Source organism: Folsomia candida, unplaced genomic scaffold, assembly GCF_002217175.1.
Source record: "Folsomia candida strain VU population unplaced genomic scaffold, ASM221717v1 Fcan01_Sc015, whole genome shotgun sequence".
In the NCBI taxonomy this organism is placed as follows: Eukaryota; Metazoa; Arthropoda; class Collembola; order Entomobryomorpha; family Isotomidae; genus Folsomia; species Folsomia candida.
In genome coordinates, this window is record NW_019091207.1 from 852516 (window position 1) to 876878 (window position 24363).

Here is a 24363-nt window from a genome sequence, read left to right on the forward strand (position 1 = left end):
CTCTTTCATCTGCTTAACAAATCAATCACAGATTGGATTCAATTAAATGTAATTCCATCGTATTTTAATTGGAATTAAACTCAAATTAGTTCATCCATTTAATTAACTTCTTGGTGAAATTCGCATTTCTTTGTTTGCATGAAAAATGGCATGATGTATTTGCCAATATTCTCATCACCCCTTCGCCCACCGCGATTCTCACAGGATTGCTTTTTTCGAGCTCACAATTCTCAGATTTTTTAAGAAAATATTCAGATTTGGAATTTGAATAGGACGATGTTATGGTTTTAATTAGTTTGTAGTTGTGAAAGCAGTTTCATAGAAATATTATCAAAAATGATTATCAGTTGGAAAAGTGCACGGCTTTGCCAAGTAATTATTGGCCAACAAACCAGATCTAGTTTACAAGGAACCGGACGACTATTTCTGAACAGGTGAAATTATTTTGTGTGAAAATTGATTATATTAGATTGATTAATAATTATGTGTTATCGATTTTATTAGCGGGCAGCATCAGCGGTATTTATCCAGTGACGGAGGAGACAAAGAGGATGACAAATCTGACCCTGCCTCAAAGACTGGCGACGATTCAGCCTCTGGTCAGAAACCTGGTCGTAGTCGTAAAAGTCGACCTCCGACAGGGCATCAGCAAAGTGGGGATCGAGTTGTAGCCAAATCAAAACTTAACGACTTGTTGCAAAGCATTGTGAAAGTAGGTGGCATAATAATGATTAAACCTTGTCATAAAATTAATATATTTCGAGAGCATTTAGATAAATACAAATAATTCCCATTCTTTCTTTAGGATCAGAAACAGCGTAAGACGACATCACAACGGAAACCGGATTCTAATCAGATAGATTTCAAATTGGCTAGGAAAGAGTCTGTTCGAATGACTGAAGAAGAAATTGATGCTGAAAATCAAGAGAAAACAACTATCAAAGCGATTGGTACTGCACTGTTAATATGCAACGCATTCCTAATAATTTAATTATTTTACATAATATGCATATGTTAACTTAATAGGGAAAGAAATGTTGACAGCAGCCAAAAATGTTGCAAAAAGCTTACCCGGCGATGCTCAAGTTATTGAAAGTGAATTGGTGAAGAAACTTAAAACTAGTACCAACGGCAAAGTTAATCTCGGGTGAGAATCGTCATGTTTGACAATGTAGTAGATAGTAAAATGATAACACTTATTGAACTAATAATAACCGTTGACCCGAAATTCTCTCCCCTGTCTCAGTGATCTCTTCGAGGGTATGAAAGTAGACAAGACTCCAGGGTCTGATAGACCGTCACCGGTTCGAGGACAGAGCAATGATTTTAGTAGAGCTGAACGCGTCAGGAACGACATGAGAGAAAGAACTGGTTATCAACAACAGCGTTCCGATATTAGAACAGAACGTGGAAGTCGAACAGAACATGGAACTAGCAGAACAGAACGTGGAACTGGCAAAAGGGCACGATCTGCCCAAGAAGTCTCGGAGCTTACTTATCGACCAATCGATATATTCGGAGCGAAACCTCTTGGAATTTTCACGAAAAGTAAAGGCGAACCTTCCTCTGCACCAATTTCTTATCTAAAGACGTGGGACGCATTGCATGCCAAAGAGCTCAAGTTATCCGTCACTCATCCACCAGCTAACGGGCTGGAAGAAATGATTTTGTGGACTGAACAAGGAAAATTGTGGCATTTTCCTATTGACAATGAGCAAGGTGAGACTTTGGCAAATTATTTAGTTAATTACACACTCTCGTAATATAAATTGCTATCTACTTAATAATGTTGTGATCTTTCTCATTCAGGCCTTGATGCTGAAGCGAAAGTCTCATTTACCGATCACATATTCTTGGAACCACATCTTGATCCTTGGTGCCCAGCCAAAGGACCAATTCGTCACTTTATGGAATTGGTTTGCGTCGGACTTTCGAAAAATCCGTACTTGACTGTCACAGAGAAGAAAAACCAGATTGAATGGTATCATCAGTACTTTTTGAATAAGGCCAACATTATCAAGGAAGTAGGTGCTGGTGAAATTAAATAGCCACGTATGTACGCATTTTCTACGTCTTTGTTAATTAGTAGTTTACAATTATTTATTGTTCAATCAAGTTCAAGTAGGTAATAACTGAAAACTAGTGATTTTCTTAATATTTCCCTCGTACCTTTATTGTTACTATTAGACTTGAGAATAAACTCCTGCAAAATATATGAAAAATAGTTGTTCATTAAATTAATTTTGTCACAATTAATAATCTGTATACATTATTTAATTAGTTTGATTAATGACCTTGAACTCTTAAACTCATCGGGTCGAAAGGGCTCTTTAAATGAATTTGTGCTGGTAAACGTTGTCCCATAATTTCGATCGAAAAACTGTTATTATTCGCAATATTTTTCGCATTTGTTAATTTCTGTCCCATCAAGTCTTCATAGAGGTAGCCGTAGCCAATCCCATTATCTAAGGTGAACGCATAATCCGCTCTTCTCAGGTATCCGACTGGTTTATTTGTGGTGTCATTCCAAATCGTCTCTAAACCCCAAAGGGGTGAGTCCTTGTAATCAATTGTGAAGCAGAATAAGCGTTTTTTGAGGGAGCCAGAATTTTTGTACTTCACGAGGGCATCTCTTCCATGAAAATCTTCATTAGATTTCAATTTACATGTGAATCCCAGCCCAGCTTCCAAAGGGCTGTCATCCGATCGGATATCAGCATGCCAATGGCGATAACCTAGGTCATTAGTTAAACTATGTATAATTACATGTATATAATTTAAATGACCAATAACAATGGAGATCTCCCAGCGGATGTTCTCCGATTTTGACGAAACTAGTGTCAATTTATGACAATGATGACAAATTTAATTAATATAAAATTTGCAAACGACACGATCTCGCAATGGGCACTTTTGGCAGAGATATTTGCATCCGGAGAGGAGAAATCGCGTCCTAAAGTTGACAAATTCAACACTTTCCAAATTTACTGCACGGTTTCTCCTCTTCGGATGCAAATATCTCGGCAAAACGTGCCCAGTGGGAGATCGTGTCTTTTGCAAATTTCATATTAATTAAATTTGTCATCGATTGACACTAATTTTCTCAAAATCGGAGAGCATACACTGTAAACCCTCCCTGATAAGTAACTACCATACCTTTCTCAATGCTCAGCGAATCAATTGCCCGATATCCCGCATTGACAAGTCCAAACTCCTTACCAACTTCGCAAATATGGTGATAAATTTTAAAACATTTATCATTAGGCACGTGCAATTCCCATCCGAGTTCACCCACAAAACTGACCCTCATAAGTCTGACATTGATCCCGTCCAAGGTGCAAATTTTATGCGTCGAAAATGGGAAAGATTCATTATCAAAGTAAATCGTGTCATTGAAGACGGAAGTTAAAATCGCTCGACTGTTTGGACCTTGGACCGACATCATCCCATAATGATCGCTTTGGTCGACCAAGTCCACCTTAAAATTCTTGGAGCGAATGATCGACATGATGGTGGAGTACGTGTAGGCGGAAGTAGTTCCCCCGACGGCGAGATAATATCCCAGACCCTGCATAGCAAGATCACAATTTAATTAGATAGAGGCTAAAATATAGATAGAGGTAAATCCAGGCTAAAATCAGGGTAGAACAAAATATTTTGTGAAAATATAGTGTTTTAAGCTCTGTTTTTCTCAGGGGCTGTTATACCCCCAACAAGAAGAAAATTTGCATGGAGAAAATAACAGTCATTCCAAAATCCAGGTTTTGTAAAGAATTAAACTTTTTCTTACTATCAAAATACTTTGTCAAAGAATCATTTATTTTGACAACGATGAATAGGTAATTTCTTCACAAAACCTGTATTTTCGCATGACTGCTGTCTTCTCCACGTAGATTTTCGTCTTTTTGTGGGTGTAACAACCCCGGAAATCCAAATCCTGGAAATAACGTAGCTCAAAATACTCTATTTTGACAACATATTTTGTCCACCCTTGTTAAAAATCATTGCGAAATTAAGCCGTACCGAGAAATCTGGGCCTTCCTCCAGTCGATGCCTCTGGTCCAAAACGGTCACTGTAAGATCCGCCTCAATGCCTCCATTCTTGTTAAGAAGGCAAGTGTAAATCACCGATCCGGGGGGTTTGTTCATATCATTGGAGAAGATGTATTGCGCAGCTTTTGTGGCGTCGGGACCCACCAGGAAAAATTTGCCGAAATATGACCTATAATTTAAAAAAAATTGAAAAATTGCATTTCGCTTTTCATACAATATAACTAAACAATTTTTTACATGTCGAAAATTGCACATTTTTTCCTGCAGTTTAATGCTTCTTGGCGTATCTATTAAGAGAAACAGGTATTTACACACATAATCACGTAATGAAGAAAGTTTGAAGATATGAAAGTGCGTAAGTCAGTAATTTTACTATTTCTTGATGTTTTGAAAAGCCAAAGCTATATTCCCCTGCAAGGGTTTCCTTGTAAGTGATGTCGGAATTCCGCGTGTGACCATACTGACCGTAGTAATCGTACTAAATATGTGATTAAAAATAATTAAAAGCTCAATTAATCAAACCATACAATAGAATTTAAAGTGATCATTGTTGCAATAATTCAAAGTCATACAGGTTGAACGGGACACGGGCTTTCCACAAAATATCCGGGACGCTCCCTTAAATCGTACATCAATCAATTGATATAAAATGTTTTACAATCCTCAAGCACTTATCAATGATAAGTTATCATCCCTCACTTACCAACCTTGCCTCTCTTGGTAGAAACAACCTTGTTCCGTTAACGTGGCGTGCAACGGGCCTAAAAATTGGTTCCTTCCAGCCAGCTTTTCATCATTTTTGTAAACAATATTGTAATTCTGCGCGTATGCCTCGTGACTTCGTTCCTTCGCCCAAAGTTTGTTGGGGAGGAGTTTGGGAGAAAATCGTTTCACGTCGTAGCCAAACATGTCGAGGTCTGGTTGTCCGGAATAGATCCACTTGGCCAGTTGGTTCCCACACCCGCCCCCCATCATCATCCCGGCCGAGTTAAAACCACACCCGTGATAAAAACCACGAATGCTGGGGTCCTCGCCTTGGAATAGGATCATTAAAAATTTATTTTACTTGCTATATTTCTGGCCGGATGAAAATCGTATGTCAAATTTGACGTAATTCTACACAAGTGCCCGGAACAATGGTTTGTGCAGAAAAAGTATGAACGATTCTGCATAAAACTTCTGACAGGTATATTCTAGGTTTTGCAAAATTATGCATAATTCTGCATATTTTGTACACAAATTTCAGCATAAATTTTTCTGCATAAAATCCAGCCAATTCTCTGCATAAAATCCCTTAAATTTTTCACCCTGGCGAGGAAGCAGGGGGACAATGTCTCCACGGCCTCTCTCCATGTCCTATAATGTTAACGTCCCCAGATGTCCCCACAGCTTCCGCGGCCACTGTCTATCAAAGCTCACCCATAATTGGTTTGTGGTCCGGAGTAAAACTTTCTGGGCCGCAAATGGTAGATTTTATACCGACATCTTTCAGCTTTGGGATTCTTGTACTCGCCAAATCAATATGTTTCCCAAAAACGTCCCAGTCCAGGTCGTAAAGTCCGAAACTGAAGTCATTCTCCACCTGCATGCAACTTATAATTGTACTACAAATACTTTTTACACCCACACAATTTGAAGAAAGTAACCTTGTCGAGGATAATTGGATCCGGTTCATACCCACCAATCGCCAAAGTGTCACCATGCACGCGGAAATATACGGAGCCATCGTGATCTCTCATATTGGGCAAGCCTTTAGCTCCCTCGATTGTGTCGAAGACGACGTAAGAATGTTTCATGGGAATTAGCGGAATGGAAAGTCCCACCATACTGCACACGGATGGAGACCAGGCACCTAATCAGTCATGATTTATCTTAATAGCTTCAATAGTGACGGCGGAAGTTGGGGGGACATAGGGGGGGGGGGAGGAATTAACATTATGGGATAGGTGGAGGGATCTATTAACATTTAGGAATTTCTGGAGGGACAATGTCCCCCTGCTTCCGCCCCCAATGGCGATTAATGTCTTTTAAAAGTTTTAGTTTCTGTATGTATTTACCAGAACAGTTTACTACAACGGATGTCTCGATATAACCTCGATTGGTCTTGACGCCCTTGACAGTTTGGGATCCGAGGATCGAATTTTCCGTCTTGATTTCTTGAACTTCACAGTTCTCGATAACCTTTGCTCCCTTCCTGGTTGCAAACTTGGTCAAGGCTTGACAAAGACCGTTGGGTTCCACGTGTCCTTAAAATGTTATCAACGTCAGTGACATTTTATCCGACTACTCGGCAGATTCATCTCTTAATGTATGAATCATTTTTTGAAAATTACCATCTGCAGGCGAGTACAATGTCCCATACACAGTTTTGATGTCCAAAAGTGGGTAAATCTTTTGACTTTCTTCCGGTCCCTGGAGAAATTTAAATGGATAGCATTTATTTAATTTTGCTTAATCCTTGCATCATATCGGATAAGTACCCACCAAAACATGGGACTCGATCCCAAAAGCTTTTCCAATTGTGTGAAGACGTTTATACTCGTCAAGTCGTTCCTATTTACACATTTATTAACCGAATTTCAAACATGAATTGAAGCTTCACTGTGATTTCATATTTTTACTTGTTTTTTAAAAATAAATGATTACTTTTGTCGATGCCAAGAACAGCCCCCCAACCATGCTCCATCCTGGGTCAATCCCAGTCTCACTTTCCAACCTGTCCAACATGCTCCTCGTGATTTGAAGCAGTTCAATTTCCGTGTCATTGGGTCGCAAACTCCAAACGAGGCCGGCCGTGTGCCACGTGGTCCCTGCCGTCAGTCTGTGGCGTTCTAGAAGGACCACATCCGTCAGCCCGAGCTTGGCCAAGTGGTACAACGTGCTGCACCCAATGCTTCCCCCACCTGGAGAAAAAGCAGTCTGTTATTAAGGCTTGAAATCCGTCCACATTTTTTCTCTCTCTTACCAATGATAACCACATCGCATTTTGTAGGTACTTCATGCATCGAAACGAAACGTTGAGATGTTAGGCTGCATAATTTATGGGGAAAGTTTCCGAGATTATTTTTTATTTTCGCGAGTCCAGCCCGTAACATTTTTTCTGGGAAAGTACTAATTAATTAGTAATAATTAACTAATTAAACTGTTAAATAAAGTGAACTATTTATAAATAAACACTTATTTATTTCCTGTATGATTGATTGCCTTCATCTGGTATCATAAATACATTCATAGCATTAGTGAACTATGAATTGAGATTCTCATCTTATTTACATATGCAAGCACTATATATACATATTTTACTCTATTTTGCATAATCAACCGTGCTGTATCGTGTCATGTGTTATTGGGTGCAGATTAGGAAAAGAGACAAGGTCGATTCTTTTAAGATGATGATGCTCGAGTAAACAAGGTTATCGATAATCTCAAATTAAGCTTCATTTCATGTATGTAGCTTTAAGAAAGAATAGATTATGTGATAACCACTTGATTGTTTGCATCCAAACTAATACGAAATTAGCATGGGGCTATTTCACTTTATTAGAACTCTTTTATGATTGCCTTCATCTGGTATCGTATGTGTGTATATTAGTGAACTATTTTAATGCATGAATTGAGATACGCATCTTAACATTAGCACTACATGCATTCATACATACATAATATGTACATAATTTACACATTTTACACGCCAAAATGCTAAGAATTAAGAGAAGATTACACATACATACGTCAACTGCTTATCGAAAGCTTCAATAATGAATAACTTGTAACATTTTGCTCCATTTTCTAAATAGTTTGGACACTTTTGGACATTTTGGACGTCAAAAATTCCGGACCCAAAACCGATTTTGGGCAGTGGTTAAAACCGATTTTCGCCGTACACTTATTAAAAACCGCAGTGAAACCCTGGTTCCAATACATTTAACACCGATCCAAAACAAATTTTAGCACGGGGAAGGGAATCAACCTTTCGAAGAAGCCTTTCGTTTCTGCGGATCGAAGTAGTTCCACAAACGCCAAGATATTTCCGAATCGGACAGGCTGCAGGGGGTAGTTCTGAGAGAGGAAAAGACTCAGGGCAATCAGCGTTTTCTGATAGAGTGGTTCCATTTCGTGGGTCAATGACGACGCAAATTTTGTCATTTTGTTGGCATCAGAGTCCAGATTGATGTCTCCAATTCGTGAAAGTATCGTTGTCTCAGGTCCGACCCTGGTTTCCTGTCCGAGCTGAAGATATGATGGCACGTTGGGTTTAGAAATGTCTGCAAAATGCAAATTATTATAATTTGCATTTTGCATTATAATTATTATAAGAATGTGCGTAATCAATTGCGACTTTAATGTATTTACCAGCTCGGAGTAAAATTATAGATTCGAGGAAAGAAATTTCAATTGGCGACATGCAGAATTTCATACAGATTTGAGACATTGATGATATGAATTGACTAAAAAAGACAGAATTACAGATTTTAGTTATACACTACATATATATTCAGTGGTCGCGGAAGCGTGGGGACAAAGGGACAATGTCCCCACTATTATTCGATGTCCCCATCATCTCCCCGTCTTATATAAACCTCTCCTTCTCCTATCCTACACTATATGTTAATGTCCGAGATGTCCTCACGGCCACTGATTACACATCACATGTATTTATATTAGGGCGACGTACCCAATCGTGGGTCCCATTTCCATTGAAAATAATGCCTCATAAGAGAAATGAGGAAGTCCAAGCAGAGACAAGTGCAGAATTACCAACTGATTCCAGCACGTCTGCAAAATCGTGTCTTGAAGCCGTTTTTCAAAAAAGGCAAATGGTGGGTGAGACCGAGCATGTTGAATCGTCAGGGTTAAGATGTTTAGGATATAGTTCCCTGAAAAAAAAGTGTCAACCGGACATACACATTATTATAATTGTCAGTTTTGAATTTAAAAAACTACTTAAAATTGTGGTCCCCAGCTCTCCGATTTTGAGCAAACAAATATAATTCGATGATAAGTTTAATTAATCTGGAATTTGCGAAAGAAATTCTCTCCCAAGGGGGACGTTTGGCGGAGATATTTGCATCCGAAGAGGAGAAAACTCACAGTAAAGTTTCCAAATTTTACACTTTCCAAATTTACTGCGCACTTTCTCCTCTTCGGATTCAAATATCTCTCCCAAACGTGCCCATTAGCAGCTCGTTTTATTTGCAAATTTGATACTAATTAAATTTGTGACTAAATGACACTAATCTGCTCAAAATTTGCGAGCATACGCTGAGAGACCTCCATATTCTTAGTAATCAATCCACCTTGAAACAACGATGTTTGCGGTGGTGCCGGTAGTATTGCCGTGGACGGAATATTGCTGCGAGTTGGACAATTTTGTAGCGCAACTAACGCCTGCAAATACTGGTCCGAAGGTGTCAGCGTTCCTCCAGAAAATGTCGAATTGTTCAGCAGCATAGGCCACATCCAGGAATGATTACTTTCACATTTTGTCGTCGTCGACAAATTTGAAATGGTCGTGATAAAGGGGGTGGTTTGACTGGGAGAAGGTCGCCACGGAGAAAGTCCATGCTTCCGCCCGTACCCCCCGAGACTTGGACTTTGATGAAGATGATGAATTTTATGATGTGCTTTGTTGGGCTCGGAATACGATTTAATTATTAAGTCGTGGTGTCCATCTTGCTCAATTTTTGTAGTAGGATCGACGCTTTTTACTTTCTGTACTTCGCCAATACTTTGGGATGTGGATGAAGACGGGGGTTGTGGCGACATGGAGTCCGTTCCTGTATCGCCATTCATGGAGGAAGAAGGCGGCGACTCGTGTCTGAACCGTCGACCTCGTTTCCTGTTCTTCTTTTCCAGAGAGTAGCGAAATTTTGTGTAGCCTTTGGACCCCTTTCGAGGACCGCGTTCTTCTTGGACGGCTAACATTAAAAAAAAGAGTATTTGAAAAAAAAAGTTTCCAAAAATATATATTCCATCTTGAAAATCAGTGTAGATTAATACTCGATAGCAAAGTTAAACTTTATTTCGTTTTCTACTTAACCTGCGTGTTATATATTTTTTTAAATACATACTTACAATTTAACCCACATAGATAATTTTGGGGGGAAATTTTGCCTGCAAATTTTATACAGCTTTTTTATCCCTTTCCGGGACCGTGATCTTCCTGGACAGCGAACAATTACAAAGTATTAAGAAATATGCGTACAATTTATTAATAACCATTTTGCTAACCGTGTTATGAGGATAATAACTTGTGTTATTCTTTAAAAAATTGCTAGCTTTCACCTACACTCAGGCGATTATGTACATTTATTTTTAAAAAATTGAGGCGATTATGCACATACAAGATATGTACAAAAGATTATACAATTACATACAATTTAACGCGCATAATTTTAAGGGGAAATTTTGCCTTAAATAAGTTCCTACGAACAAAATCGCATGGGGGAAAGTTACATAATTCTAGAACTGTTTTGTCCATACAAGAAAATGACATAACACGTAACAGAAAACAATACACGAGTCGTCATTGTCTAAATACATATGTAAAAAAAGTACCCTCCTGCACTTTATCCCTTTTCCATGTAAATACATACATACCTAACTTATGTACATACGTAGATAAATGTACTCTCACCCGTCAATCAAACTCTCAGGTGTGCATTGTCATCCTCTCCTCCTTTAAATAATCGTGCCCTAACCGAAAAGCAAACTGGAGGCAGAAGTGGAGTGAGTTCAGCCAGGTTATGATTAATGCTTAAGTAACCCTGCCACTGGAAACCATTGGACAGTTCAATAGTTCAATTGTTCATTCTGCTGACTGACTGATGACGAGTGACACTTTATTCCTCTCTCTCGGGAGAAAGTGGTGGGTGCGTACTCCTTGGGTATAAACACTCGGTCATATTCAATAATATGACGATGAAGTTTTCCACATCACATCGCTTTTTCTTTGTCACTCGCTTGATTTGCATTATTACAACAGAATTATGAAAGTACTTGAAACGACTTGATGGAGAAATGGTAAACATAGGACTTTCTCTTCTTACTTGGGATGGAGGTCTCCCAGCGTATGTGATCCGATTTTGAGCAAATTAGCGTTAATCGATGACAAGTTTAATTGGTATGAAATTTGCGAAAGAGACGATTTCCCAATGGGCACGTTTGGCAGAGATATTTGCATCCGAAGAGGAGAAAACGCGCAGTACATTTGGAAAGTGTGAAATTTGTCAACTTTAAGGTTCGTTTTCTCCTCTTGGGATGCAAATATCTCTGTCAAACGTGCAAATTGGGAGATCAATCTTTTGCAAATTAAATTTGTGATTGATTCGCACTATCATTTCCCCAAAATCGGAGAGCATACTGTTGGAGACCTCCATGCTTAAATAGTTCCAACCAAGGGTTGTTTGTACAGACAAAATTTGTCATAGGGTGCAAAATAACATTGCGTATGTATGTACGTATAAAAAGCGAAGCGTGTCAAGCGTGTGCACAAATCATAACTAATTCAGATGAGATTTCATACACCAAGAGCAGCAGCAGAGCAAGAGTTGCATATTCGTGCCCCCCACTTTATTCATCATTATTTATTGTCCTTCCTGTTGGATTTTGAGAGAAGAATAAGTACGCAAGAGAAAGGTGTGATTACACTACCTGCATGCACACCAGTGGCCGCGGAAGCGTGACAAGATCCCCACGGTTATTCGATGTCTGCATCATCTACCCGTCATATAAACCCTTCAATGTAAATGTCCCCACAGCTTCCGCGGCCACTGATGCAGACACAATCATATAATCAACATCACGCTATATGCGATCGACGTTCCCCTTTGTTCCATTATTATCATTCAAGTTCGCTCATTTTATTATTTCGCCTTCTTTTTCTTCTTACCTTTCACTCTGGTGAAATGTCGAGTTGAAAGTTGTCCAACTTTCAACTCTTTGCCAAACTTTTGTGTTTTTCTTAAGCTTCTTAAGCTGATGGATAAGGACAAGAAAAATTATATGGGGGCTCGATCCAGTCGATACATTATGTTCTAACAGTGGCCGCGGAAGCTGTGGGGACATTAACATTGTGGGATAGGGGCGGCCGGAGTTTATATAACATGGGGACACCAAATAACCTTGGGACTTTGTCCCCTTGTCCCACTCTTCCGCGGCCAATGTCTTCTAATGCAGAGAATGATGATACCAATACTTTTTTTGTGGCTCAAATTATTTTCATTTTTACTCCAACAACTTATAATTTGCTCACTATTTTGTTGCATGTACGTACGTATTTGTTGCAAGGGTATATCTAAGATAAGTATGAGAAGAATAGATAAGTAGGAATAAATGGTTTCGAATGGAATAATGAGGACAAGGGAAAAGGTGAAATTACATGCTCTTTTGACACGCGGTCAATTTTCTGGACATTAATTATTCAAAGCTATACTTGTGCCTTTTAACTCTCCTTTCTTTCTTTCTGGCTTCCATTGGACAACAATATGCGAGGGATGGACACACACTTCATATCAATCCGAGTCGAGAATATGTACGTATAATACACTTGATAAAAGTGGGTTGATAAGAGGTATGTATGTACATACATATGTAGATGATGGGCCTTGGGGGAGCGGAGTGGGTCTAATAAATGTACCATATGTATTTATAACATGATGACAAAGCAAGATAAGCGACATAAAAATGCACCTTGATTATTTTTGTGATTTCTTACTTTAAGATTAATTTATATGAAATTTGCAACCGACACGATCTCCCAATGGGCACGTTTGGCAGAGATATTTGCATCCGAAAAGGAGAAAACGCGCAGAAAAGTCGACAAATTTTACACTTTCTACTGCGCGTTTTCTTCTCTTCGGATGCAAATATCTCGGCCAAAATGTGCCCATTTTCTGTAGCATGATGCACGATGACAAAGTAAGATAAGCGACATGCAGAAAAAATACGCCAAGTAAAAATGCAGCCTGATTATTTTTGTGATTTCTTATTTTAAGATTATTTCGAGATTTTGTATTTTTCTCACCGTTTTTATTCATGTTTGCTTCAATGCACTTCTTCAGTCGACATCCAGGACACCAATTTCTTCGGTTCTTGTCAATTTCGCATGAACCACTTCCTGCTGAAAATTTTTGGCATGTATTTAAATATGTAATAATATGCAGGGTTGTCGTCTTTCTTTATCCTATCCGATAAGATACTTCAGATTATCTCGATTATCTAAGAATCTGCTAGCTCTATATTTTTGTCTTATGGACAGAATGGAATTCATGCATTTCTAATTTGACTGAATAATCAACTGTCAAAATTAAAAACAGCGCTTATGTATGAACCCAATTACAATAAACAAATTTATGAAGTTTGATTCTATTTAAAACTCTTCCTCTCCAATTAAATTTCATTTTTTTAAAATCACTATGAACTGAACGACCCACCCCAGTTTTACTTTCAAATCATACATTCGTCTCATATTTCTTCGATTTGATATATGTAATTACAACCTGCACTTTCACCCTTTGAAATTTTAACTCAATCTGTCCAACCGATTACGGACTAGTTATCCAATCCGATAAGTAGGACCATGCACAATTTTATAAAAAATCGAAAAAAAAGTCAAAATTTCCCAAACCAATGCAGCTATAGCTGATGTTCCTTCGAATTGACCGTTTAAAGAAGCAGCTACACCCATCACAGCAATAAACTCCGTAATGCTTTCCGAACGATTTATCTCCGCAGACTTTGCAAGGGACGGGAACAGGAAGTGTCCGGCCTGGAAAATTACATAATGTAATCAAAATAATGCTTTTTCATTTCACATATTTCATTTTAAAAAATAGTACTCGCTTACCCATCCTTTTGGTGATGAACAGACTAATTTTGAAGTTTAATACGACCCCACGCCGAGATGCATATATTTCTATGAAAATGTATGGAAATTCCGAGAAAACTGAACGCTCAGTCCCCCACAACCGTTCAAATACGACTAACAAAAAGTGTCAGCCTACAGTAGCACCACCACCACCACCTGTAAATCACTCGTACAAATAGTCGTGTAGGTCACCATGTCAAGAAATTCTAAATCAAACGTAGTATGACGAAACACCTTCGTTTTGTGGGTAGTAAAGTTGCTTTAGTGAAGTGAGTTGCATTTCATTTTCATGGAAGGCAAGGTGAGACGAAGAAAGAAAGCAGTCGCAGTTTCACGGTATTAGCTTAGCATACATACGTTACGCTAATGCCGGGTTGCGGGTGGTGGGTGGTCTTCCCGAGAAATAAGGACGGATACCCGGATTTGCTCAACCCTTTTTCGTATTCATACCGTAAATACAGAGAAATCTTGTAGGGGTTGAAATACCGACTTGCATTTCATGGATTATTATTGTTATACGGGGAAAGTGAAATGGCGTGACCATTCTGCACGATACAAATTGTCGAATAATAAGCTGTCCTTTAAAATTTTGATGATTTCGTGCAGGTAAAAGTGACACTGACAGTTTATGTATGGACATAAATGCGTGACAGTTGGGGTGAAAGTGGTGGTTTTTACGGGGTGAAAGTTCATTTTTTGAGTGGATCTAACAGCAGCGTAGTTACATCACTCAGTAATTTTGCAAATAAATGTATAATTAAAACGGGATTTTCAATTTTTACGCGAAATTTATTAATAAATCTGTCAAATGTATGAATTCATTTTTGTCACCTGTGTTACAGAGTCTCAAGCAGTTTAATAATTTCAAGTCAAGAGAAAGATAAGCCAATTCCTATTGACGATGGCGATTTCTATCATTTAAGGACAACCACATCCATCCTTGGGGGAAAGTTGACACTGGTCATGCCTTCGCTGAGGGTGCCGATCTAGATTTTGACCCGTATACTGCGTCTTCCAAAACCATCTTGATGGTTTCCTGTACTCGGCTGGATCTACATTTTCTTCACAACAAGGTCTCCTCCTCCTGACCTCTTTGGCGTCATCGTCCTTAAAGTATTTCATCACGGAGAACGAGTCCATCTGTCTTGAAAAATCTTCATCCATGCTTTTCCATACGCCAACCTCATTAAAAGTGGGTTTGGGATGGGTCGCCAGCCTGAAATCGGGATAAGTGATGGATCCTAAGAACTTGGTAGCGTTATCGGCAAAGGAGCAAAAGTCGGTGGAAAATTCGGTGAAGCTGTGGCCCAAGGCGCGAGCGTTGATCGAAGCGCTGCGGGAATTCTGCAGGGACGCGGCGCACTTGTCCATTCCGCGATGCGCGTCTCGGGCCAAAAGGTCGGCATCATTTCGTAACTCGTTGCTCGGGGAAGCTTGTCGATTTACGCCGGGAATTATGGTACAGTTTTCGAACCTTGTTTGGTACGGGGTGCCCCGATAACAGCCTCCGTAATAAGTAGGGAATGGAGTTGGGTAAGCACAATAATTTTGCATGGTTCTTGGATTAATTGATACGAATCGATTTTGTCAAAGTTTTCAAGAACTAAATATCAAAATTTCAAATCTGGGAACTTATCCTAATTGCCTTTCACCATGAAGACGGAAAAAATTATGGCAAAATAATTGAAAATTTGCTTTCACTTTCTGACTTTCACCAGAAATTATCTGTTATCTGTTACATTAAAATCTCCCTGAAATTATGAAACATAATCGTTTTCTTGTCTTAACCGTTTACCCAAATACAAATAATTTAAAATGCCGAACAATTATGTAAATATTTAAGCATTTTTGTGATTTACTTTCACTTTATGACTTTCACCAGTTCTTAATAAAATCCTCCCCAAATTATGATACGACTAAAACAGAACAGTTTTATATTCTTAAACATTCACCCAAATAATTTATTGTTCCATATATCGAATCAATTTTAAATTTGGAATAGTATTTTTCTTTACAATAAATTTATTAAGCCACGAATTCACTTGCATTATTGTCACTTCCTCCAGCACCACCACCACCACTCGGATTTACCGGACTGGACAACCCCATGGTGTGAAACGTGTTGAGAAAATCTTCGAAATCAGGGTCAGATTCGTCCCCATCGTCTCTGGCTGGATTAAAATTGTTGAAAGTTCCGTGATATTCTGCAGTGAAAGTATTCTCAGTCCCACCACCGCCGGTCTGATCCGACGAGTTTCCATTTTCATACTGGTATGAACCCGAGACATCGAAGACACCTTGGTTATTCGATGACTCACAATCACAACCGCAACAATGTGACTCGTAGTCGTCCGAATGCTGACCACTTCCGTTACCGCAATTGATACATTGGCAGGACGAAATAGACGCCGGAAATGAACCAGCAGACGAGTAAAAGGTGTACGCTTGACCCCCATATTCAACATCGTCTTCGAAGTACTCGTCCTCCTCCTCGTCGTCGTCTGGTAGCCGTGGGGGAGGTTCGTAGTAGCTCTCGTTACAGCGAGCATGCTGCCCGACGCCATAGTCCTCGTCGTAGTCGAAACTGCCAATATTCACGAGCCCACTTTGCGCCGGTTGAGTGCTTGTGGCAGGACATGAAAAGTATCCGTAGAGGTTGGAATTTGAGTCGGATTCGTTGCTGATGAGGGTGTTATCGGGGTGATTATTATCGTGGTGGTGATTGTTGTCGCCACAATTGTAGTGGGGGGAATAGGGGTATCCGTAACTGTAGTTTTGGTGGTATGTTGGTGGTGCCTGGTACGGAGAAAGGTTGCTGTACGGGTAGTAGGAGAAGGCATACGTGCCATGATTTGTCGGGGGTTGTCGGGCATAGCAGAAATTTTGCGGAATTTCAGACGAGGTGCTGGGAATATCGGAGTCTGAGCCGTGATTCCTCGCAGCAGTTCCGGTCGCATCGATGACTCTGGTTCGGTGGATGGTGATCGTTTCATGGAGGACGATGGGGTTCGCGAGTAGTCCGGCAGAGGTTGGCAATACTTCGGGATCGTCGGTGTTCGGATCGGTGTCAGATTCTTGGTTGGAGGTGGAGTGGAAATTGACATGAGATGCTTCGAGGACTGGAATGTTGTGCGTTTTGGAGGGGGATCGTCTCACATTTTCGGATTTTTTCTGGCTGGCGATGCTAGCAGAAGCACCACCACCTGCATCGTTTTCCGATTCGTCACCGTTATGATCGTGCACTTCAGTTTGACTTTTAGCTGACATTTTGCGAGAAATCTCAATTTTTGGATGCACCGTTCACGATAAGTATGCAAATTTTGGTGATGATAAGTCAGTGACCAAGATTATTTGACATTTTATCATTCCAAGATTATTTGACACTTTATCAATCTATAAGGTTACGACAAATGGCCGAGTTACAAAATAAATTTTCATTTTTAGAAAACTAAAATTTTTTGAAAATATGTCATTGGTTACAATGGGAAATTTGGAAATGTGATTTTTAGTCAAAGTGCTTATGAAACCGTCATGTCCGTCTGTCTGTCCGTCCGATCATTTTACGATAACTTTCCTTAAACTCGTCCTAGCGACTTTAAATTTGGTATACATGTAGTATGTGACAAATGAGGAGTTAAGTTTGAAGATGGGCGAAATCGATTAAGTGGTTGACCGGTGGTGGTCATCTGGGTGGGTGGAGTATTTCAAAATCCTCGTTGAAAGTTGTAATTTGGCATCGAGATTGCTAATGGTGTCTAATTGAAGAATATGAATTTAAATTGGGAAAATTTTCGACTGGAGGGACCCGATACCATACCGATTTTTGGAAATTATCCAATCGAGCTGAAATTAGTGCAGAGATTGCTAATGGCCCCTGATGAAAGAATATGCGAATTGAAATTGGTAACATTTTTATGTGGAGACACCTTTAAGGGGGTGACTCACATCGATTTTTAAAAATTGTATTAAAAAGATGAAATTCGCTCCTGACACTCGTAGAAGACTGAAATTTGGCATGACCCCGTGGGGTAGACTAGATTGAAAAATATGAAGTAAATATTAAGATTTTTCCACAGAGATTTAACAAGGTGACACACTGCTTTTTATATTGGTAGAATAAAAATGATGCACATCGGACTAAAGAACATGAATAATATTCATATTCATTGAATATGAATATTTTTGTGGGCCCAGCCCAGAAGACTGAGACCCGTAATGGTTTTAAAATTGGTCAAGGAGCTGAAATTTTGCATGCTGGATTATGGGAACATTTTTGCCGATTACGTATAGTAGTTGGTGCAGGTCGTCTGACTAAAAGTTAGAAGCTGACACTGACCCTGACTCGGGCTAAGTAAAGGCTGCACACTGGATATTTCAAGTTTACTTCTCGAAATAGTACCCTCGAGATTTTGATCTTAAAAAATCAAGCTAAAAATTACGATGATTTCATCTTTAAGAATGAAGTCTCTATGTCTGCCCATTCAAAAGTTATTAAAGGTCAAAGTCGTTGGTACACAGGCCCAGGGGACGTGTACCAACGATTTAAAAAATAATTATTTTATTTGTAACTCCACCATTTGTCGCAACCGTTAAAAGACACAAGAGTTACCTAGATACTAAATGTCAAGCAATCGTGTTATCATTCTACACGGGGCACCACGCCATAGAAACGATGTCAATTCACTACGATTTCTTGGCCAAATCACGTAAATCATTAACAAATTCTCATTTTGTCTAAAATTATTACTCTCATCTCATAATTTCGTAATTCTAATCGAAAATAGTCTGTGTATCTTCATCACTTTCCACCCCCACTTCCGGTTGCCAGTCAATCTCGTCCTCTTCCTCATCTCGTGACCCTGGTAGCACCCCGGCCCCTCCGGCCGGACGATACGGACAATTTTCGGCATGGTTCAACTTTGCAAAGTTGAATTGCTGTTCGTCAATTGACTGCTGAAGTGCTGATAAAAGTAGTCAAAATTCGACACAATTAGGGGAACAGGGAGGGCAATTGTTAGCACATTGCGCCCACCAACTTGCCGAGCACGACGTTGGGGTCATGTTACGCGCAGATTTATTATTTTCGCTCCCATCGACGCCCTTATAACGACTCATGATTGTGATAAAAATGTGGAATTCAGTGAAATTCGGAAAATCTTGGATGACAATGATGTAAAGCGTGATTATTTGAAATATTTATAATTTGTTAATAAAATACACTTATTTCTGTACAGAGTAACAATGTCTGTAAAATACATGGTAGTTTTAGATATAATAAACTTCATTAAACTTTTTTCCTGGTGGAAGTGTCCCCAGGATTGAAGCTACATTTCCACGTTGAACTGTAATGCCGAGTCGCTGGAGGAGAAAAGTTGTGGAGCGTGGTTCTCCAGTCGCGGTAGCGATCCGTTGTCCAATCTCTTTAATGAAGGATAACCCCTCCTGACCCCATGTACCTGTCGTCTCAATTGCAACGGGCATAAAGATGAATCGGTCCAGGAGAAAGGCGTACAATTTTTTCTTTCTATCTTCTGCCTTTGTTGCTGCTGCTCCTTGGTGGCGGACTGTCTCGGGGAGATAACTAGGTGCGAAGGTGTCAGCGCAGGTAAAATCCCACACAAGGGATCTTCCTCTTGCCCACGGAACGAGAGTCATCCCGTCTGGATGCTTTCCGTCTTGGTGTGAACATCCGGGTGGTTCAAGGATGCAGGGAACATCGGCTGATCGAAGCGCCCTCGCGATTACGTCGTTAGCGGCTGCGTGGCGAGACCACCGACCAGCACTTCGTCGGCAGGATAAACCATGATATCCTCGTGAACTGACTTGCGCTCCACACGGGCAAGTGTGGGGTTGACAAACATCACAACCTAAACGGAGGGAAATTGCGATGCGAAATGCCTCGTTCGAGAGAAGGGTGCCGATTTGAGGAGATGGGAGAGCGTTGAGCCATATTCCTGCATATTTGTCGCGAAGAGCACATAGGCGAGCCGTATCTTCAGACGTGGCTGCGGCGACGACTAAGTGGGACACTGTGATGTCGATGATGGGGCGCTCCCATGCTGTCTGTAATCCTCTCACTGTGTTGGGAGGAAGATTAGTTGGGCCAAGAGAAGTCCATCGTTCCTCTCCTTCCGCAATGGCGGCATCGGAACCATGTAGGTAAACCGGAAGAATTTGTTCCATTAGGGGTTGGGTGCTGTAGACTGACGAAAGAAAGCACGGTATCGCTACATCTTCAGCATGTCTGACCCCAAGGCCACCTTCTTTCACGGGTAGAGAGGACTGCATCCATGCAGCCTCCGAGAGTGAGCAGTTAAGGATCCCCTCCAGGGCGTCCTTGAGTGTAGCGTCATAGAGAGCGAGGGCCTCCATTTTTCTCCACGACGGTGAGCATCGGAGAAAGTATATTAAACGAGGTATGGAGATAGAAGCTCGGAGGAGGAAGAAAGCTGAGTGGGCAGCAGAGCTGGGACAATCCTGATTAAGGATTATGGATTTTAATCCCGGATTAAGGATTATTAATCCATAATCTATAATCCGGCAACGGTAGTTTGTTAGAATTAATCCTAATCCATAATCCCGATTTTTTAGGAATGAGAATTAATCCTGGAATAATCCCGTCAGGTGTCTTTAATCCATAATCACGATTATGGATTACTAATCCCGATTAATCCCAATCATGATTACTAATCCTGATTATTAATCCAGATTAATCCCAATCATGATTAATCATGATTACGTATTCATGATTAATTCTCAATCTGGATTACTCAGTTCAATTCCCATAGTTCTATTTCATCCCACTCTGTGTAGCTTGAAGTCTCAAGTTCTCACAACTTTCTTCTGTCAGCTACCATTTGAAGAGTCAACATGTTCTCGCTGCCTTGCACTATATATATCAATTGAAACTGCTTTTTAAATATTTTATGTGAACCCACATAGTTGAAATTTGTTGCGCTAGATATAGTGTAAAAATCATTAATCACCAAATTAATCAGGATTATTAATCCATAATCCATAATCCTGAAATTTCCAGAATGTATGGATTAATCCGGATTAATCCTGACATAAATTAATCTCACGAAAATAATTTAATCACAATCCACATTATTTTGTGGTTAATCCATAATCCATAATCCACCCTCAAAAACCAATAATCACCCAGCTCTGGTGGGCAGATATTTTCTTGAGACGTTTGGAGAAAGTTGCCAATTGCTCCGTTTTGGCAGCCAAAACCGCCTCCATGGCTTCGTTGGTAAGAGGAGAACCTAATAATGTTGCATTTTCTCTAGTTATCAGTTGGATTCCTGGGGCAAAATTTTGAAATTCTTGAAAAATCTGGGTGATGGTGTCGTCGTCCGCCCCCAATACTCCAACCTCACACTTGTTGTGGTTGAGATAAAGCCCCACTTCTTCACCCATTCTGGAAACTTTCTCAAGGGCTGCTAGTACCGTTTCCGGGGTGTCTGCGATAGTCCCGTCGTCGAGATACCATGCGTTTAGCTCTGTGTCCAAAGTCTTGATTATGGGGTGGATGACCAAAGAAAACAGAGAAGGGCCCAAAGGGTCGCCCTGATGACAACCCAGAAGCGAAGGGAGAGATGTTGTCCCGAAGAAAAGTGATGACGGGTTAGCGTAGCATTGGGACACGAACGGGAAGATTGATGGAAAATTATCACGAACAGTGTGCAGTAGAGTGTCTCTTCTCACTTCATTAAATGCGTTCCTAAAATCAATTTTAAGGAATGCTTTGGGGGTGTGGTGAGGGTAGTTGTAGTATACACGGGCGGCATGGGCACCGGTCTCAGCGCCACCTTTTATTCCAACGCCTAACTGATGAGGTGAAAAGTGGTCGATAAGTTGGGGGGTAATCTTAGCGAGGATGACCTTGGCGGCGAGTCGGCGCCACGTATTTCCCACCGCGATGGGTCTGATACCCCCAGTCTTCTTCCTCAGCGCCGTGAGAGATGCTCCGTATAATAGTGGGCACAGCTTTGCAGGGACTTTTCCAGCAATCACATGGTTGAGGAAATCTGTGATTGCTTGGGCGAGGTGTTCTCCTGTCTCCCCCTGATTGCAGCTGAGTAGGTCCTTTAGAATTTGGGGTCTCAAACCATCGAGTCCTCCTGCCGAACCTGGGGGGAAAGTGGATACGGCCTTAGCTACTTCAGGAACGTGTACTGCTTCAATCACGGAGTCATCCGCTAGTGGTTGTGGATAGTTTGTGGGCTCTGGGTGTACCGGGTGCTTCGTACGGAGGACGCTTAGAGTGTCATCGTCGTTTGGGGCTATGGTGTCATCAGAGCAGGCAAGACGAATTGCTCCTCGAATGTCGCCATCTGCGAGTTTGGCCTCCACTTTCTTGACAGTTGAATCAATTTGGGGGCTCCGTTGCGAGAACTGGCGTGGTGGATGTGGTAGCGGGATGGAGAAGTTATTTTCCCATTCATTCAGAAGTGCGGGTCTTCACCCATGTGGTCAGATTTTTTACTTGGTCCGATTTTTGTGGAACTGGAAGCGTAGCATACGGGAAGAACAGGAGCTTTCTCCAACTTTCCTCGCTATTCCCAGAAGCAATTTCCTTGAGAATTTTGGTCAGAGATTGAGCGACGATACTCCTTGCACCACGCGGGACTCTTCTCAAAGTTGGGACGGTCCCCTTCAACTTGGCTAAAGAGGAACCCAAGAAGTCAGCTTGGTTTGGAGGAAGTTGTTGAAGTGGTGGTTGGTCTGCCCATCTAATTCCAACATAAGCGTTTGTAGCACCTCGAGCTCGTGGACGAAGAAGCGTTGCGTTTGGGAAGAGCTGATTGATATATTTTGCAACTGTGACATCATGAACTTTTCCTTCTCCAGAGGTTTCAATATGGTGGGCGTAACGGGTGACGACCTCGGATTTTGGAATTTGGCCAGAGGGATCCTCCATAATGTTTAATTTAAGCCAATGTTGTGTTGACGCGATGGTGTGTTTTTTCCTTGTAGTAGTTGAGTTCTGTGAAGATGAGATTGCTTGTGAAGAGAAACAATCTGGACAAAGCCACTCATTTTCCGGTATGACGACAACAGCAACACAAGCTGTGTGGTACCATGTCTGACAATGGTCGCAAAGTATCCAATTGTCATCATCTGTGTTGCTAGCTCCAGGGCATGTGGATATTGGGCAACGTTGATCATCTGAGTTGTTGTTCTTTGGTTTTGGTTCTTCGTAGGCCGAGGCCGCGCCAACGCATGTGCAGTCATCCTTCGGTTTTTCAGGGCAGGGTGGCTTCGGGACCGGTTTGCACTCCTCTGCAAGACAGGCGAAGGTCAAGGTAGCTGGGAAGTTGGTACATGGTGGTGGGGCCGGAGGTGGACACGCCTTCTTGGGGGGCTCACAGCACTTGGACGTATTAGAGTTGGAACAGTTGCTCATGATGATGGTGATGGTTTCTTGACTTGCCTTATCCGATTATCTCTCCGAAACGTCAGACGACGAGGAACAAATTGCATGAGATTGGAAACCCGTGTTTGCTAATGTGTTAGTTGGTCGTTCCTTCTGTAGATCACCCTTAGCCAAGATTTACATATTTAAAATAAATATTTTCTCATGCACTAAAATTGAAATAAATTTGAAATATTTATAATGGAATAATGTTATACTTAGTGGGGGCAGGCTAAGTGTTAATAGAATGAAACGTCATAGCTTCAACAGTTTTTGTCCTACAAGGTTCTAGTTAGTTTTATTGGAAAGCCAGTTAATTTCTGAGTAGAAAACAATTTTTAGTTTTCGAAATTTCCCCCGCCTGCATAAATGCAGCGCTGAAGAAACCGCCTGCAGTCCTTCGCAGAAGCACGCACTGATTCCTGGACAAAGTGTTCCATTCCGTGGTCAAACATTTTTTTCAGGCCTCCACACTTCTATGGGGCTTAGAACACACCTTTGTCACTAAGTTTGACCACATTTCATATTCTGGGGATTCAAATTCAGCAGGGATGATGCCCATTTTAAAGAGGAGGTTAAGTCCGGAACTTCTTTTTTTACCCACGCTAGGGTCATTTTTTGCACTATAACCTCGTGCCGAGCCTTTCTGAGAGGTCCAAACGATTCAGGTGAATTGGATCTCACTTAGGGGATGTTCCACGGACTCGAAAACATATTTTAAGAAATTTGATTCCCCCACCTTCCCCCCATTTTCGAGAAAATGTAGAGGAATTGCCCACAATTCGCTCCCACCTGCCAAAACCATCACAAAACCTGGATAATATGACTTTATGACCCTTTGTCTATACTGGGGGATGAGCTGGACCGATTTTGCGTAGATTATGGCAGTTTGTTTGTCAAAAAATTCTTCCGATGTGCAAATCTTCTTATCTGTAAAAAGAATCCTGTTCACTTTTTTGGCGCGTACCGCTTGAGGAAGACCCTTCATTTCCTTATTACGGCTTTCTTTCCGGGTATCATC

The 24363-nt window shown here is 40.8% G+C and overlaps 4 protein-coding genes across 4 annotated transcripts; 1 reads left to right on the forward strand and 3 right to left on the reverse strand.

Moving 5' to 3' along the window:
* The first annotated feature begins 183 nt into the window (after window positions 1-183).
* LOC110856221 (28S ribosomal protein S31, mitochondrial) lies at window positions 184-2222 on the forward strand. Its single transcript, XM_022104691.2, has 6 exons — window positions 184-434; window positions 505-712; window positions 806-950; window positions 1027-1147; window positions 1247-1719; window positions 1810-2222. The coding sequence occupies exons 1-6, from the start codon at window positions 337-339 to the stop codon at window positions 2046-2048; spliced, it is 1284 nt and encodes a 427-aa protein (XP_021960383.1). The 5' UTR covers window positions 184-336; the 3' UTR covers window positions 2049-2222.
* Window positions 2079-7221, reverse strand: LOC110856220 (sarcosine dehydrogenase, mitochondrial). The gene is made up of 15 exons (XM_022104690.2): window positions 7019-7221; window positions 6700-6956; window positions 6538-6606; window positions 6387-6465; window positions 6111-6299; window positions 5700-5905; window positions 5473-5635; window positions 4757-5087; window positions 4626-4671; window positions 4427-4531; window positions 4291-4340; window positions 4024-4222; window positions 3157-3568; window positions 2295-2735; window positions 2079-2203 (listed from the first exon to the last, which is right to left on the reverse strand). Exons 1-15 carry the CDS (start codon window positions 7146-7148, stop codon window positions 2184-2186), a joined length of 2697 nt encoding a protein of 898 aa, XP_021960382.2. The 5' UTR covers window positions 7149-7221; the 3' UTR covers window positions 2079-2183.
* A 152-nt stretch (window positions 7222-7373) lies between these two features.
* Window positions 7374-8499, reverse strand: LOC118437675. The gene is made up of 2 exons (XM_035856933.1): window positions 8407-8499; window positions 7374-8318 (listed from the first exon to the last, which is right to left on the reverse strand). The coding sequence occupies exons 1-2, from the start codon at window positions 8483-8485 to the stop codon at window positions 7978-7980; spliced, it is 420 nt and encodes a 139-aa protein (XP_035712826.1). The 5' UTR covers window positions 8486-8499; the 3' UTR covers window positions 7374-7977.
* A 210-nt stretch (window positions 8500-8709) lies between these two features.
* Window positions 8710-13904, reverse strand: LOC118437700 (nuclear receptor ROR-beta-like). The gene is made up of 4 exons (XM_035856993.1): window positions 13901-13904; window positions 13736-13822; window positions 9351-9971; window positions 8710-8930 (listed from the first exon to the last, which is right to left on the reverse strand). Exons 1-4 carry the CDS (start codon window positions 13902-13904, stop codon window positions 8710-8712), a joined length of 933 nt encoding a protein of 310 aa, XP_035712886.1.
* Window positions 13905-24363: the final 10459 nt, after the last annotated feature.